Source organism: Perca fluviatilis, chromosome 7, assembly GCF_010015445.1.
Source record: "Perca fluviatilis chromosome 7, GENO_Pfluv_1.0, whole genome shotgun sequence".
NCBI lineage: Eukaryota > Metazoa > Chordata > Actinopteri > Perciformes > Percidae > Perca > Perca fluviatilis.
Window position 1 is genome coordinate 23,339,806 of NC_053118.1, and position 17,668 is coordinate 23,357,473.

At 40.5% G+C, this 17,668-nt stretch overlaps 2 protein-coding genes across 7 annotated transcripts; both read right to left on the reverse strand.

Moving 5' to 3' along the window:
• Positions 1 to 965: 965 nt before the first annotated feature.
• Positions 966 to 10,994, reverse strand: u2af2a (U2 small nuclear RNA auxiliary factor 2a). Of its 6 annotated transcripts, none has more exons than XM_039805623.1 (12): positions 10,359 to 10,993; positions 9,269 to 9,410; positions 5,401 to 5,436; positions 4,980 to 5,086; positions 4,715 to 4,866; positions 4,478 to 4,594; positions 4,234 to 4,390; positions 4,030 to 4,109; positions 3,835 to 3,957; positions 3,570 to 3,656; positions 2,573 to 2,821; positions 966 to 2,448 (listed from the first exon to the last, which is right to left on the reverse strand). In XM_039805623.1, the coding sequence occupies exons 1-12, from the start codon at positions 10,405 to 10,407 to the stop codon at positions 2,314 to 2,316; spliced, it is 1,434 nt and encodes a 477-aa protein (XP_039661557.1). In that variant the 5' UTR covers positions 10,408 to 10,993; the 3' UTR covers positions 966 to 2,313. The 6 variants fall into 6 exon arrangements, with proteins under 6 accessions (XP_039661557.1, XP_039661556.1, XP_039661555.1 ...); XM_039805622.1 differs by having other exon boundaries at positions 4,252 to 4,390; positions 9,269 to 9,434; XM_039805621.1 differs by having other exon boundaries at positions 9,269 to 9,434.
• Positions 10,995 to 11,330: 336 nt separating this feature from the next.
• Positions 11,331 to 16,266, reverse strand: LOC120562119 (coiled-coil domain-containing protein 106-like). Its single transcript, XM_039805627.1, is given in 7 exon segments — positions 11,331 to 14,023; positions 14,149 to 14,505; positions 14,662 to 14,718; positions 14,839 to 15,060; positions 15,419 to 15,517; positions 15,606 to 15,675; positions 16,148 to 16,266. Coding segments are annotated over 6 exon segments (1,122 nt in total). The 5' UTR covers positions 16,148 to 16,266; the 3' UTR covers positions 11,331 to 13,706.
• Positions 16,267 to 17,668: the final 1,402 nt, after the last annotated feature.

Consider the following 17,668-nt stretch of genomic DNA (forward strand, 5'->3'; position numbering starts at 1 on the left):
GAATGTTGCAATGCTAAAAATGCTTTTTATTAAGAGTTGTGGAAAATGTACTCACCCATATTATGTTGCAGTACAAGAAGTAATATTTAGATGACATATTACAATGAAAAAAAAACTGACTGTAAAATTGCTCCATAGTTCAGACATTACATTCACTACAGGGCTTGATAAGTTATGCCATCAACTGAATGAAACAGCCTGGACATGGGTGCAGTCTGCTCCATCTACATAATTAACTGTGAATGTCATCACTCGCTGGTTGAGTCAAAGTGTGCTGCGACCGGTCGGGGATGTGGGCGCGCATAAGAGAGGAAACAAAGAAGAAAGACATCATGTAAATTCAGTTTTTAATCAACATTTGAAAACAAATTGGACAAATGAAAGACTGTTTTTGCTTTTTATAAACTAGATGTTTTTAGCTTTTTTTAATCATTTAAGAAATCACGTATTTTTTCCAGATTTTTTTTTTTTAAATGACCGACACTGAGAAAGATTTCAGAAAGTAAGGAGTAACATCTCATAAGTGTTATCACTGACACAAACGCTTTTCAGCGCCATCTTAATCAACCCAACAGAAAGCAGCCTCAAGCCCGTACACGTGGTCCTCAGAGAATCAAGGGCAGAAGATGAGGGAGATGAGAGAAAAGCAGACTTTATCAAAGTACATACAGACTGTTTTTAACATCCAAACAACTACATTTTAGTGAAAATCCTCCAACAGTAACATAATAAAATCATGAAAGCTAAACACTAAAACGTGAAATGATTTATCTTTGAAATTTAGTTGGTGTATCATAGCAAGTGTTTGTCTGCAGGCTTTAATTTATTAATCTCTAGAGAGCCCAACTAAAATCAAGCCATTGCAGTATTAGTTTTAAGTCTTTAGTGTGGCTTATCAGTGTACCTAGTTTGTCTTTTTGAACAAATCAGGCTTGAAGTTGACAGAACAGAAAGAAGTTGTGTGGTTTTGGTTTCACTCTGTGGTACAACATGAGTCGTGGGTATTAGTCACGTGTTTATTTGGTCTTGTCAGAGGTGAGACGTTGCAAACACAACCCGGTCCAACACATATTACACCCCAAATCTGATGGGAAACAAGGAAAAATTAAAACTAGTGATGCAAGGCTGAAGGACAAGATAGTGACATCTATTAACATACAGACATCATTAATAGAGGGGCAAGCCAAATTTATTATAGCGAATAGACATGTAATAACATTAAGGCTTTTTGGTAAGGAAGAGATAAATCCCCTATTAAACACCAATCTGTTTGCCTCTGCCCACCTTATTTTCTTTTACTTCCTCTAGAATTAAATCTGGACTGAACTGCTAAGACGAAACAACCTCACCTGTTAAAAGCTGTGCACAAAAGATGGACGTGAAAAAAGTTACAGAAAATAGGAAAAAAAAGAAACTTAAACTGGCATAATTGAAAACTCTTTTCTGGAGCTCATGTTATTCTGCGGCCTGAATACAAGGTAATATACCAGCTCAAATCAGTGAAGCTACACACAGTATTGAAACAATTACAGTTGACATTCAGATAGAGTCCAATTAGACAACATATTCTCTAACAATCGTCCTGAGGGGGGTAGCAGTCTGATGAAAATGAAGGAACATGAAGAAATGAGTCCAAGCTGAAAAAAATAAAAAACATGAGGAGTCTCCTCTCACCTTTCTAATGATGGTGGCAAAACGGAAGTGGACATTACAGCTACTGTATATCTAGATTAGATGGTCAAACAAAAATGCCTTCATCTTCCTCTCCATCTCCCCCACATCTCCCTCTCACAAATAAACACTCCTGTTTTCTCCATCCCTCTTCTCCATCAGAATAGTCCAGTTAGTTCCCTACTGCAACTCCTTTCTAATGTACTTAAAACAGGCTACCTCCATTTAAATACAAACCTTAAAGAATGGGACCCCCCTCCCACCCAAAATGACATCCCTGTCTCACAAAGTATAAAAATTGTTGACCCCACCCCAGACCTATTATTACACACATTTCTCAAAAATCTTTGACTCCCCCACCCCACCACCCAAACCTAGCCCCCTCGGTTATGGACTGAATATAAACCCTCCCAATTCTTCTCCTTTTCCAATTCCAAATATCTGTTTAAACTGCTGGACATTTCACGTAGATCTCAAATGATGAATTTGATACTGCCAAAGCCATTTGTCAAATGATTAATACGCTTGGATCTACCTGAAATGTTGCTTTGCGAAATCGGGGGGCTGATTTAGAAACGGGTAATACATGTTCCCTCCCTCTTTCCCTCCCTTTGCCCACCCCCTCTTCTCTTCACGCCTCCTCTACCAGAAGTCTCGGCGGTGATACGCGTCTGGATCGCAGTATTTGGTCACCACCACCCTGTTGGCAAACTTCCTTCCGGTCAGCCCCTGCATGGCCTTCTGGGAGTCAAAAACAGACATGAACTCCACAAAGATCTACAAAAGAGTGAAAAAAAATAACCATTACAATGACGACAGAGGGTATTACATAATGTCATTTTTCATGACATTTAACTTTAGACAAATCACATTTTGGATCAAATCAAACAACAGTTCCTACCTTGCCGGTCCCAGGCACCTCGAGGCCGTCCACAGGTCGAGGTATCTCGATGCTCTTCACTTGGCCGTACTTGCTGCACTCGTCCCTGACGTCCTCCACAATCTCCTCATATTCTTCATCATCCAGCAGCTCCTCTGGGGCCACCATGTTCATCAGACACAGAACCTCAGTGGGCAGCCCACCCATTTGAGTCACTGAGCTGTTCAGACCCGGCACCTGCAGCGTCACTGGGGTCTGATTTATACTTGTCTGCAAGGCCAGACAGAAAGGTTAGAACAGGGTCAATGGCATATTTTACATAACGTATTATAACTAGCTGCAAGACATCTACAATGTCATTCAATGTGGACCTAATAGGCCAAAACAGAGGTGAAAAATAAGTCATGCTTATCATTTTCATATAATAAAGAGGCTGTTCACATAAATGCCAAAACATTTTCTCACTTATATCACTAAAAGTGAGAAATTATGTTCTGGTAAGAGATAGTCTTTGCACTGTAGCTGCTGACTATAAAGCTAGTGGTTACAAGTTTAAAAGCCAGGAACCATGGGTTAAAATTCAATATGCAACACACTGAACAGACTTGGTTTTATAGTATTCAATAGGTGATGTGTATGCAAAATATTTTCTTGGACTACCATTTTTGAAGAAAATATATGCATCTTTAGGTGGAGTCATCCAATATGGGTTAACTTTGAGGGCCCTAGTCTCCTGAATGGTTGGTCATTCTCCTAATCAAACCCTGTGCTAACACACTCTCATATAGGTTAAGTTGTAGGAAAGAAATGTGTTCAAATTGAAAGGAGTGAGGTCAGAAGGTGATTGATTTCTGACAGAATGCCCTGTGCGCAGTTGTTAGCAGTGTGTCTGAGTGTGGCAGATACATTTGTCCAGTAGATCTAATCAGCAATGTGTCTTTATCCATTTTAGCAACTCTAAAACAGCAACCAGCCTCCCACAACCCTGCTGTCATCTGTCCAGCCTTTGGAAACTCACCAGAGTGGCGTTCTTGGATCCCACACTGGCTCTCTGCACCAGGAGCTTCTTGTCTCCCAGCTGCATGCCATTCAGTCCAGCAATCGCCTGTGACAACATCACAGTTTTAAATTTTACTTTCAAAAACCCATACAACTTCAGTTTGTTTAGTTTAAAATGACAATGTAGTATTTGGACAGTGTCTGTTTGAAATGGTCTGACCATCAAAAAGGGGGAACAATAAATGTCCTAATTTAGGTAGCATATTTTCTGTAGCATTGGTTACCTGGTCATTAAGGTTGACATCAACATATTCACAAAAGGCATATCCTTTAGATAAGCCTGTAGCACTGTCCTTCACCAGGTTGAAGGCCTTCAGGGGGCCAAATGACGTCAAGAGCTCCTTCACCTGAGACACAGGACAAAAGAGTTCAAAAATGTCCAGTTTGGAGACAAAGACATTTTATGCAGAAATACTGACCTGGTCATCGTTCAGGTAGTTGGGCAAGCCGCCAATAAAGAGCTTGTGAGCAGAGTCAGGCACCACTGTGGACACCACACCTGCAAGAGACACCAAGACAACCGTAAGAAACATGACCAGGGAAGCACACAGAGAGCAAGCCCCTGTGACGTATGTATAACTGTTTACTCATGAATTATGCCACAAGTACTTAGGGTTAAAAACCATTAATTGGCTGTGTACCAGGCACATAGACACTGGGGTTCTCGCTCATGCCGGGCAGGGGCTGGTAATCGTGGGGACGACGAATCTTGAGGCTCTGGCCTTGAAAGATGATGCCATCAAAGGCCATTGCCTGTGTTGTTTCGTCTACTGAACGGAACTACACAGAAACAAAATTAGAGGTGATTAAATTCTAAACTGCTTCCCAGGTAGAACAAATTACATGTTTATTGGGATACTATTTCACCTCAAGGAAGGCAAAATTCTTATCCTGGTTAATCTGTACTGCAAGGACAGGGTTTCCAGGGGCCTGAGTAAGACCACCCAAACGCATCTGGGCATTGAAGAAGTCCATCATGGACTCCTAGACAGAAGAGAGGGAGGGGATTAAGGAACAGAGTTATGATGAAATCACAAGGATTAAATAATCCCACTAAGAAACCTAACGTGTTTGTCAAAAGCCAAGTGCTGTCCTGTTCCTTACCTCTGTGATACCAAAGGGGATGTTGCCCACATAGAGCCGGCGGGCCTGCCGGGTCATCTGGCTGCCAACTACCGGTACAGGGGTGGGAGTAACAGCCAGGCCGTCTGGAGTCATGGTGGGTAGGAGGGCTGTGGCTGGGATCTGGCCTGCAGCTAGAGAGCAAAGCGAAAGATAGAAAACATTCAACAACAACAAAACAAATGTTCAACTCTGAAACTAGGATGCCTATTTAAAACCAAATACGAAAAGAAAATTGGGATGTTACCTTGCATGGCTTTGTACTGCATGGGAGTGATGTGTTCAAAACCAGGAGGAGGGACATCCCAGTACTTCTTCACCTTGTTCTTCTTCTTCTCACGGTGTGGAGAACGGCTGTTGATGAAATAAAATTAGAATAATCAACATGTAACAAATATCTCTCATGTGCTCAGCAGTAAACTACTAGATCAGATTATGGGTCATGTCTTCAACAAATATACAACATCTAGTAACTTTTGGGAAGATTGCATCAATCAAAACTTTGTACACATGATGGTAAAGGGAAAGGGGAACAGAAGAGACAGAAAACCCCATCCAGGCAGATATTTACACAATGAGTCAATAATACAAAGAATCAGAGGCAGGTCATTAAATTGCAGTTGTTGCAATAATGCACAAACCGGCTTTGTGTTAGTTTGCTGTATTACCTTCCAGCATTGTCCTGGGGGAAGCTGGTTGGTGAGCTGAAATGACATTGGAAGGGGTTCACATTTCTCTGAAATTAATCATGACATTCACCAACATTTCCACTTCACAGTACTAGAACCAGCATTTCAATGATCCTCACCAAATACAAAAGCTATCACGAGCCTTGGGCAAATCTGTATATTTCTAAAAGTGCAAAATCCTTTGAAGTTCAGATGACAATCCGGTGAATTCAAGGAGTCTCACAGCCAACATACAGTACGACACCATTTGTGAACAACTAACAATGCAATGAAAGCAGAAATGATATCCTCAAAAATACAAAGCAGCTGCAAAGGGGAGGGGTCAAATTTTACATGTGCTCACACCGAGAGAACCCCAGTAACTTGTTTTAAATTAGCACTGAGAGACAAGGAGCAACAGTCAGGCCTGAGGTCACATTCACAGCCAACAAGTAGTAAAGCGTTGACAAGCTTTACAAATGTCCACCTAAGAACGAATGCATTCAGGCAGTCACTAAGGAGATGTATGTCTTTAAACTATTAAAAATAAACCTTATGCAAACTCATTAACTAATCCATTTGACCAACACCAGATTTTTTTCATATAGATTTGTTTGGCATTTTATTCGATAGGACAGCTGAAGACAGGAAAGGGGAGAGGGAGGGAATGACATGCAGCAAAGGGCCGCGAGTCGGACTCGAACCCCGGGCAGCTGCAGTAAGGACTGAGCCTTAGTACACGGGGCGCACACTCAACCAGGCAGATTCACTGAAAAGCATATTTTTCAGAAGATATTCTCAACACGCCTAATATTCTCCAAAAATAAAATAAGTATAGGTGTTATGTGTTCGAAAGGTTTCCCTGACAACAGACAGAACTGTCGATCGATAGGTGGTTATCATCGGTTTTGGCAGTATGGGAAAACTTGCACCTGTATGAATATGTTCCCACAGCTACAGGCCTACAGTAAACAGATTCTATCAAACAATGCATGTCAGACTCATCATGAGACAATCACACGTACCGCATGGCTGCATTTGTCAATGACATGTAATACGACACCAGACTGAATAATCAAATAATCTAAAATTACAAAGCTATTCTTCTCACAAGAGTTCTATTAATACCATGCTGTGCTATTTTCATGATGGATCTGAAATTCTTCATGAACCATTTATAACTTAATTTTGATATTCTGTGTTAAATTATCATGAATATAAAAACTTTAAAAAAGGAGGTTGTGGCAGATGTTGCTTTGTGTATTCAAAAGTTTGTCCCATAAGCTTGAGGCAAAATTACTACAATGTCATAAGCACAAAAATAAAGATCATCCAAAAAAGACTGCATGAAAGTCAATCTGTTTATTTAATTATTTTTGGGGCATTTTAGGTTTATATTTTTTTAGGACCGCTGAAGACATGAAAGGGTAGAGAGATGGGGAATGACATGCAGCAAAGGGCTGCTGGTCGGCCGCTGCGTCGAGGAGCAAACCTTTATATATGGGCGCGCGCTCTACCAGGTGAGCTAACCAGGCACCCCTGTTAGTGAAATATTAAATAAAATTTCATAAATTAAAGTGCAGTCAATTTTCAGTGAAGACCGACTAGCTTATTTTAAGTCAGTCTAAATAACAGCTACACTTTAAAGTCACAACTTGCTGTAGACACCTCTCAAGCTTTGTGAATTTGCACTGTTGCCCATAATGGTATCTGCCAATGTTACTGAGACGAGATCAACCCCCCAAATTTTGTATGGGCGATAGAAGCTGGCTTGAAAGGAAAGGACTTAAATTTGTTTGCATTTGCAGCCACCTACAATACAGTAGGAGATTGGTTAGATACCGAGACCAAGTCGAGGATGTGGAGAAGACATGCTGATGTGACAAAAACACATGCATGTGCGCACACTAACCGGGGATTCCAAATGGCACAGATGGGCTGCGATCCAGTTGCGGAATTTAACCTTAAAACTATGATCCATACAGAAAGTCACATGTTATTATAAATCTCAATGCCTTCTCCTCCTAACTCCTGTTAAATCACATTAGACTAACGTATGTAAAGTCAATTCTTGTTCATTTTGTTTGTTACGGATCATTGTTCGTTTTTTAAAGTGTATTAATCTATATTTGTGAGATTCTAATAATATTAAACATGCTGTGTTGTACTATAAATGCTCGTGTTGCACACATCTCATCTGAAAACATTTCTGTCATTCAAAAAACTCTGAATTGTAGATTAAAACTTTTACAGCCAACTTAATAAAATATTGTGTTTTATTCAGGCTTGAGTCCATAAATACAGTTCACGGATTTGCACACGGAGCAGAACTGAAGGTTCGGTTAGCGCCGATTAGCTGTTAGCTCCAGTTAACTCCATTATAAAGATAAGCTTGAGCGGAGACTGCCGCGGAGAGGGTGAACAGTCATACTCTGATAAATGACGTTTGGGGTGCTTTCACAGCAGCGTGGCTAGGGCTGGGTATTGTTCAGAATCTTTCGATCCGGTGCCAATTTCGATCCCGATTCCTAACGATACTTTTTTCGATACCATATGTTTTAAAATCCATTTCAACATCAACAAAAATACATTAAACACAAAGCTTTTATTTTCCACCTTAATTGTGAATCAAAACAGTTATCAAAATTAAAAAATTCTGGTAAAACTGCTCACTCAGTAACATTAATAAAAGTGCCTTGCCTTGCAAGCTCAGCCTGTCAGTCAGTCATCAGGGCAGAGAAACCACCGTTGTGGCTGCTTGTAAGAGGAAGTGTAACGTCAACAGCACTGCGACCGCTTTCGGCTCGCCATTAATATCATACGCTGTCTGCGTGAAGTTTTAAAAAACTGTAACCACACTTGAAACCAACCGTGACTCTGTGACTTCAACAAAACTGCAGACAGTTTACTCCGTCCGCACCTCTCCGTGTGCGTCGGTCGGAGCTCCGCGTCAATATGCAGAGAGGACAGATAAGCTTGCGCTTAGACGCTTTTGGAACCGAAATTTGGCACCGAAAGATAAAGAATTTTTCGATACTCATAGGATTGGAGTATTTTTTTTGATACCATAAAAGCATCGACGTTCGGTACCCAGCCCTAGGCGTGGCTGCGATTTATCAGTGCAGTTAATTCAGAAAGCCACAACACCATAAGCAGCATGCTGCTACTACTAACATGAAGCCTCTGAGCTCAAAGTGAATGTTGACGCTGTGTCATGCAGGCAAAGCCTGACTTCACGAGGGGTGGAGACCGCTGGTCTGTGTGCACTATAAAAATACATTGCTGATTGGGGGAATAAAATTTAATTCGGATTTTATCTACCTGGGCGGTGCGCCCAAGTAGAACCTATATATGGGAAACACTGATACAACACTGGGAGTAGAAGCAGAGTGATTTGCTTGCAGATTTTGTTGATTTGGCCATTTTTCATGGATATTTGTTCTTATACTATAAAAATTAAGTAGTCTACATGATTAAATAGTTTCTTCCATTTAGTCCAGTAACGAACAACATGGATCAAAGATTTGTGGCTGTGTTTTAGTTGTTCAAATAGTGTAGTGATATAAATGATCAGGAGTTTGCACAGGGTGTTTATTTTGAAAATTGACCGAATGCTCTAGCCATTCCACCCTGCCCAGTCTTTGAAACGCCTTGCGGCTCTGTAAAAAAAAAAAAAAAATAGACCTAGCGGGTATTTTAAGCGAAGCAGAGAAGAATGCCGCTTCTGGAACGCGCTGCGCCGCGGCTGGTGAAATCACAGCATCATCTTGAGTGGGCGTGATCGCGCCAGTGGCCACTGCGCCACCAGAACGCAGCGCAGACACGCCTAGTAGAATTTAGGGGTCAGAGTGATGCAGAAGGTACTCACCTGCGTCTGTGTCTGCGCTCTTTACTGTCCCCACGGCGGTCTCTGCTGCGTCTATCCCTGTCTCTGCTCCTCCTTTTCCTCTCTCTGCTACGGCTGCGGGAGGAAGAACGGCGGTGGTGGCGGTTCTCTTTGTCCCTTTCAGCTGCAGGAATAGAGTGCCTATTAACTTACAGAAGGGTACATAAAAATTGAATATATAGCTAGCCAGTGGAACAATGAAAACAGATACTAATAATTGCCTTAGCATGATACATAACAAAGACTGGTAATACTTGACTTCAGATGGAAATTAGACAGGCAATGAGAAACATCACTGAGTATGAATCTCTCTCACATAACCTTAGTTCATATGGTGATACTAAAATTAGTGCAATGGTAGCAATTTTCTACCAAGATTGGCTAACAGCTTTCATAGTAGTGGTAAGCTGAATAGCTACAAATCAATGCAGTGTATCTGTTTTGTTTAATGTGCATATATGTCACAATGTGCAATTTCGCCAGCACATAGACATTAACCTTGTCTACAACCAAGGAGCAGTGTATTGAGTGCTACATAAATGTAAATCTGGGTTAAGGAGAGCTTCATATTGGATAAGGGTAGTGGCTGTGGTTGGTGGCGTTACAGGTACAACGCCGGCTGAGTGTGAGAAAGTTGAAGGGGCAATAATAGGTAAATAGCAATGGAAATGTTCACTAGACGCAACAGCTGCAAAGAATATATGCTAGCTGCCTCCGTCAGCTGGTAACGTTGAAGGCAGGAGGACTACCATGGTATAGACTGCCCCTACATTAAAGAAACAATGCATCTAATGGTACCTTTATGTAGCTAGCTAGCTAAACAAACTCGCGGTATTCGGAAACTACAGAAGTCTAACGTTACTTGACTTGAGCCATTATCGGTCCGAGAGAATTGTCTGACGAGCAGCAGTAACACTATATCACATCTCACATGGTTCATGAGAGTGGGCTAATAACTTAGCATAGTGTTCCAGTAAATAGACGTATCCATAGTTAGCTAAAAATGATGGCGGCTCTTACAATCAAAGTGCCACTGCCGTTTTCAATTTGTATGTGCAACTGGTTCATTTACCTTGTTTGTTTTCAGATAGCTGTCTTTCGAATTCGTCGAAGTCCGACATCTCTGTGAGTTGAAGGCTGCTACGCTTTCAGCGACTGCGTTGTTTAGTTGGCCGTGGCTAGCTTAAGCTAGCAACAAAGTGAACAACGCTAAAATCAAGTTCCTCGCCGATGTTACGTTAGCTCAGGTACGTTTGCTTCAACTAGCAGCCTATTCAACAGAACTACCAAAAAACGTTAACCAGCACACACATAAGCGGTGTGGTATTTATTTAAAACGTAACAGACAGAATAATTGAGAAGGAAAGCGTGTTCGCATGGGTTAGCCTGCTAATGTTAGCTTGTAGCAAAGTCCAGAAGAAAGAGGCCTGCTGCTCCAGACACTGGTGTGGAAGCTTGTTAGCTACTTAGCTAGCTAGCTAGCTAGGTACAACGAAAGACGAATGAATGAGACTCTTTTCCAAGCCAAATGCAAATTCAACGGAGTCGCTGGTCCACAAGGCGCAGTTGTTTGACTATAGAAGTCAAATATATTCGCTTTTAAATTTTTAAAGGCTATCTAAACAATAACGATTTCGGTATGCCCGCTTTTTTGCTCCGTCTCACAGGTACCCCGTGACACCGGAAGTTGATGAATGACACTTTTCCGGTGAGTGAAAAAGACGCTGTGCAGAGCTCATCCTTCAGGGTCAAACCGTTCTCTTGAAACATCCATGGGTCAAACAGAAGAAAAGAGAAGTCTCCACTTTTGCCCCTCTTCACAGCTACGTTAAGTGTCGTTATCTGCTAATGCTATGTTGGTGGGATCAACGTTTTATTTTGCAGGTCGCCAGTTCAAGTTCTGACAAGTCAATGCAAAGTCTAGACAGGCAAGTTCCAAACTCCCCTAAATTAAATTTAAAAAAGTATATATATATATATATATATATATATATTTGATATAAAAAAATTAAATAAAATAAAAGAGGAAGAAGAAAATGATTAATTGCTGTCCGTCAAATTTATTGAATTTCAAAAACCTGGGTTTATCAAATTTACAAAAAAATCACAAACTTTTTATGACATGATAGAATTCTGACCACATTGCTTTAACTGGAAATTACAAAATAAAGTGCTCAAAGGAAAGCCAGATTTTCTTTTATCTAAAAGACCATTTACTGCATTATATAGTTGCCCAGTTTCTGATGCTTAAAAGAGAATAAATAAATCATTTTTGCACACAATGTATGTACTATATATGTAATGGGTGGGATTATACATATACTGTATATGTGGGATATGCCAATGGCTGAAGGAACACCTTGTCTTAGCCTGTCTTTCCCACAGACAGGGTAAAACATACTACAGAAATTGTTAGCAATTTACTCCCCAATCATAAGCATTTTTCAGTGAATGGTAATGTTGGATATTACAGATAAATAAATCTACATTTTTGTAAAAAATCAAATACTTTAATGACCTGTGTGTCTTACTATACATTTGGTGAGTGATAGGCAACTTTCAGTGAGATACACATTATACTCAACAGATATAAATATGAGACATACAAATGAGAAAAAACGGATTACTGTTTTTTTTTAAACACTGTACCCTGGAATGGTTTTACAAATTCTTCTTAGCACTTGCACGGCACCGTGCACTGTTTGCTTTTTAGTCATACAAACAATCAGACAGTGGCATAACTTCCACAGATTGAAGTACCTATCTGTTTACTTTTAGGAAAATTTAAGTCAAAAGCCACTGTATTCCACTGTTACCTAATCTGTTTTAATATAAGAGATCTCACAATGTTACTGTACTGGTATAAACACCACACATTAGTGTACAATATAATTAATGTTTGCTGCTTTGAAAATTTTGACTAGATCTCTATTAACTATAGGGCTGGGTATCGTTCAAAGGTTTTTGATACCGGTACCGATGCCAATACTGTGACTTGGATACCGATTCAAAAACGTTACTTTTTTTCGATACCAACATTTTATAAAACAAAAAGAAATTACAACATTACACATTACAGCACAAATCTTTTCTCTCTGTCTCTGTGCGTAACAGGGTTTTTCCTGCATGCCTTTACAACGTGTAATGTTAGACAGTAAATCCCAGCATTATTAGATCTTAGTAGAAGCTTGCTGCATGCTTATTGGTTCACTGACTCTGATGAGATTTACTCCTAAGGTATTGACATTGGGTACTTCTACTGGAGCATTGGGAAGCTAGTTGCTTTTGCTGATTCTGTAACTCAAACTGTAACATGTTTGTGTTGTGTAGTTAATGCCCACAGTTTTTCTCACAGAACCAGAAGTTACACAAAGTTACATATAGCTAGTATAGTAAATGCTCTTTACTCTTTTACAAAAGGTATTGTTGCCACGAATGCATTACAGCAAGAGCCTCAATACCAGAAGCATAAGAAGTGAAACATTTTAGTGCGGATCATTTACAAAAAAGGCTTGGTACAACCCTTAGTGGAACAACAGAGTAATGCAGCAGTATTGCTGTTAAAACTGGGCCCAAGACCAACAGGTGTTGTCTGTCTTTGATTTTAAACTATAAACAAGTGGATCTTGTTGCCAGAAGTATGTTACTGTAAAAAAACAAACACATTTTATAGTCAGTTTGTTATATGTCCTACTCTTTAAGAGTTCGCCCCTCATTTAAACCAAAAGAAAGGAAAAAGTAGTGTATTCAGGGAGTGAAAGTGGACCAAAACTGTCTCACACCAGGACATGACATAAATTGCATTAAAGCAAGTGAAAATAGTTGAGGATATAATGACAATGCCAAAAATATTACAACAAAGACACACAGAGAAATATAAACATACAGTATAATTCTACAAAATCTATGGAGTGCAGCATAATTTTGTTCAGGAAAGCAAAGGTCTGTGTGTCTCTGCGAACACTGAGGCTGAAACATGAATGAGCTAAGATGATTACACCAGCTAAGTACTGAAGAAAGGCAATCCCCTCTTTAATCCCAATAGTAAAGACACATTCTTGTACACAAATTCTAAATCACACAGACATGCCATTTTTGCTCTTTGAGCAATGAGAACCATGTTTTTTCCCTTTCCGGCTACAGCAGGCACTCCCATATCCTCAATATGGAACAATGGCGAGGAGGATTTGTCAAAGAAACTGACACCCTTTTGATAATAAAAATGAAATTGGAAAAGTGTAATTGTTTGAAAAGTAAAGGATCTCTGCCGCAGTTTACATGGCCATAATCGGGACGCTGAGATAGCAAAATAATTCCTCCTGCCTCTTGGCATCTCTCGGAGGTGAGCTGGCCTGCTGCAGCAAAAAATAACTGCCTCTTCTCTCCACACTTAACCACCAACTCCACTGTCTTTCTCTCCTCAGTGTCTAAACCTGTAGGAGATGGGCAGGAGCAGGTTATTTTTCTTCAGGGCCTGCACCCTGCTAAGTGTCTCCTCATCCAGGGCAGTGTAGCAGCGCCGGGCATAGTCCAGTAGCTTCTCCTTGGATGGATCAAACTCGCCCACCTCTGCCACCTTCTCTGGGGCCACTAGTAGCAGTTCAGCAATGGGTGTGGTGGAAGCCACCGTATTGCGGTCCACACCATGGATTTGGAAGGCTTTCGACATGTTTTTCAGACGCTGGTATGTAAGCAGGATCTTCTTGTAGCGAAACAGCACTCCAGCCGCATCTTTCACTGCAGAACAAGAATATACAAGAGAGTTAGCTACAGCAGTCTTATGACAGTCTATGGTTAAGTAGGAACTGAAATGTTGTGAAATTTTTGAAAGTTTTGTTGCAGGATTTTTCTCCTTCCCTTACCTCTCTGTCGCTCTCTAGGGGCTCGGAAGACCCGCCTCCTTTTTAATTGATGTCTGTTGCTGTTAATGGTATCTTGCATTACATCTTCCCCTGATATCATTTCCTCCTCCTCGAGGTAACCGTCCTGTTCCAAGTACTCATCAGATTCTCCCAAGAGTGAAAGTGAATCTGATGACAACATAAAAAAATCCCACAACATAAGTTTTTTCCCCTCCAATTTCCCCCCTCATAAGTATTATCAATTAAGTAACAAATCCCCCCCCCCCCCCATGGTTTTGGAAGGCACCATGGTTAGAGGACCAGGCCTTCGTTGGATAAACTGACGTGAGGGGAAATGCTGCAACTCTGTCTTCTGTTCTATGAAGAGAAGAAAGCCGTAATAATTGAGAAGCTGCAATCTAAGATGGAATACATAAATGTAACAAAGTAAACCATAAACATGCTACACTAAAGCATAACCATATCTAACCATTTTTTAATTTCGCAGTTAAGTGCATAAATCTTTGTTTTTACCAACAGGACGATCTTCCTCTCTTCTTACCCTCCAGTTGAATCGTCTGGATTCGTAGCCTACAGAGAGACAAATACCAAGAGTTAAGAACTGCCTTGCATAAGTTCCGTTTCTAATCAACTTATACTCAAATTCTTGCTGGACAAGGTTATCATCTCACACCTGTCCCCTGTCCTCACCGTTACTGTACTGGCTCTGACTCTGCTCCCGTCCCTGGCTCTTTGTGGAAAAGATGAAGCGGTCTAGCTGGCAACGGAGGAAGTCCCTCTCCTCTTCCAAGTCCTCAATTCTTTTCTGCAGCCAAGAGTTTTTCTCCAGAAAGATCTGTAGCTGGGTCCGCAGGTTGGTGATCACCATGTATGAGTTGTTTAATTGAGACGTGCCAGCAGATGGGGGCGACTCTGAGGAGGACAGACAGGATTGTCAGGTTGTACATATTTGTTAGGTTATCATGTCTTTTACACATTTTGTTGTTGTAACATTTCTATTCTATATTTATGTTCTTGTTTGTTGCAGTACTTTGCTTTATTGTTTATTTGCTTTTAATACGTTCATGCACCAATCGCCAAGGCAAATCCCATGTAAGTGTTACTTACTTAGTAAGTACAATAATTCAATAATTCCTATTCTATTCTGATGCTGATTGTGATTGTGATTGTTTGGGAATTCGCCAATATTGTAAAACATGAAACTCTGTGTGAAGAATGAAATTATTGTACAAATAAAAGGGAATTTTCTTCTATTGATTCTGACATTCACCATCAAAATTCTGATCACTCTGGTTGAAAAATCCTTGCTGCTCAAAGTTGCTCTCTTCATAGGGGATGGCAATTTCATAGGCGTCCTCGTTTTTTGGAGCTGAACAGGAGGAAATATGCACAGTATTAATTAAGTGACTGACCTAAAGGTTGACAATAATATTAATTTGCAGGTTATAAAACCTTACTCTGCAGGTGGAGTGAGCCTGCATGGCTCTTGGATGTGGAAGCAGCATCAGTCCTGTTTCCGTCCTCCATCTCATACCCAAACAACGTGAAGAATGCTTGATTAGTTTACACCGCTAAATAACTCACTGGGACATTTCACACTAATGAAACGAACAAATGACTTCGTTAAATAAATATAGTGCTTATGATCACATTTATTTGCAAAAGGTGTTCAGGTCACCGGCAATATTTCATTATGTGGTGTGTCGTATTTTATGCAAGCCCAGACATCGAGCAAATCCAGCATAAATTGAAACCGTAAAACTGGATGTGTTAACAGTAACACAAATATAAGTTTGTAGCGTGCTCTCACTATGAAAGCGTGTTAACGTTAGAGTTAGCTCCACACTACGTTAGCCTGGCTTAACGTTAGCAAGGAATTAGCAGTGAATATAAAATTACAATTCCATCCATTCTGTACACCTTAGTGTTGGATTCCGTCATTCAGACATTACTAGAATCTCCATGCTTCCAATATATTGTGCAGAAATTTGGTACATACCACTTTACGTTTGTAATAACTTAATCGTGCACATGTAATAAGACGTTATTACTCTGTCATATCTCCATTCACCAGTTCGTCTGCTAGCTAACAAGCTAACAATAACAATTATCGCTCTTTAATTTTTTTTCCAACACTCTCTTTCGTCATTTCCGGATGTAATATAATTAATAACCGTCTTTAGCAAACGGTTATAATAGAAAAATATGTCCTGCAGAGTCTTTGTTTGTGTATTATGGCAGTATTTAAAGAGATGAATATTTCAAAAATATGTGGGCAAAACAATAATACTCGTGTGTGCTGTAAAGCAATTTGCTAATGTTTGCCTATTTAAATAATTATAAGTCTTGAATTATTCTGTGACAAAAATGACAAAATGTGCACCAACGACACAGAGCAGGTGAGGAAGTGTCAGGTTTCCATTGTAATCACGTTTGAATGTCATCAAACAACGTAACGGTAAGTTTGGTATTTTTCTATCCCCAAAGATATTTTCGTAAGTAATGGCTAGACTTTGCTGCTGTGTAGTTGGTCTGCATAACATACAGTCTATGGTTGAAACGTACGGGACAGATGTGGCACTTGTTTGGACAAATGCAGGGCCAGTGTAAAACATGTAAGACATGTTATTTTACAATAGTTTGTTTTAGGTATAGAGGAAAACATATAACTTGCCTTCGTAGCTAATTAGTTGGTAAATGTCATGCATTAGTTTATAAAGTCTGTCTTTTTATTATAAATATTTTTATGATTTTATTATTAAACTGTCCTCAGGACAAAGCCACATGTCCACATAACATCCTCCCCTCTCTCTGTCAGTGCAGCCGCACCCAAATATGACTGTCCCACTGTAAACTGGCCCTGGTGTTTGCTGTGCTCATGGACCTGTTGGGTGTGATATCCGTGCTGCTGGGGGTCTTCACTCAACTGGAAATCCAAGGCTGAGACTTTGGGGATCTGCTCGTGTACTCATGAGCCTTGCTGGTGCTACTGTCCCTGGCAGGCTGGGTAATGTGGTACAGTGGCAATATTGAGGGTCTCACCTGCAAAAATGAGTTTGGGAAAACTGTTGGTGGAGCTGTAGATCGCCTTGCCCTCTCCCTGAGCCGCACAATTGCAGGATACGGATCCCCAGGACTCACAGTAGCCCAACATAGGAAGTGGAGCCCAAAGATGCCAACCAAATGACTGACTGTTAGACCTGTCCGTAACCAGGCAGCAGGCCAAACTGAGGCAGAGGAAGTGTCATTGCCGATTGTCGTTCTCTTCACAAATCTCCTCTTGTGGAGTCTACAAACACCTTGTTTACGTTTATGTGTTGGTTTTATTGCTTCATCTGTTTGGTTTTTTTGGGCTTTTCCGCCTTAAATTTTTGACAGGACAGCTAGGTGAGAAAGGGGAGAGAGAGGGGGAAGACATGCAGGAAATTGTCACAGGTCGGATTCGAACCTCTGCGTCAAGGCATACACCTCTCAGTATATGTGCGCCTGCTCTACCACTGAACCAACCCGGCCACACTTC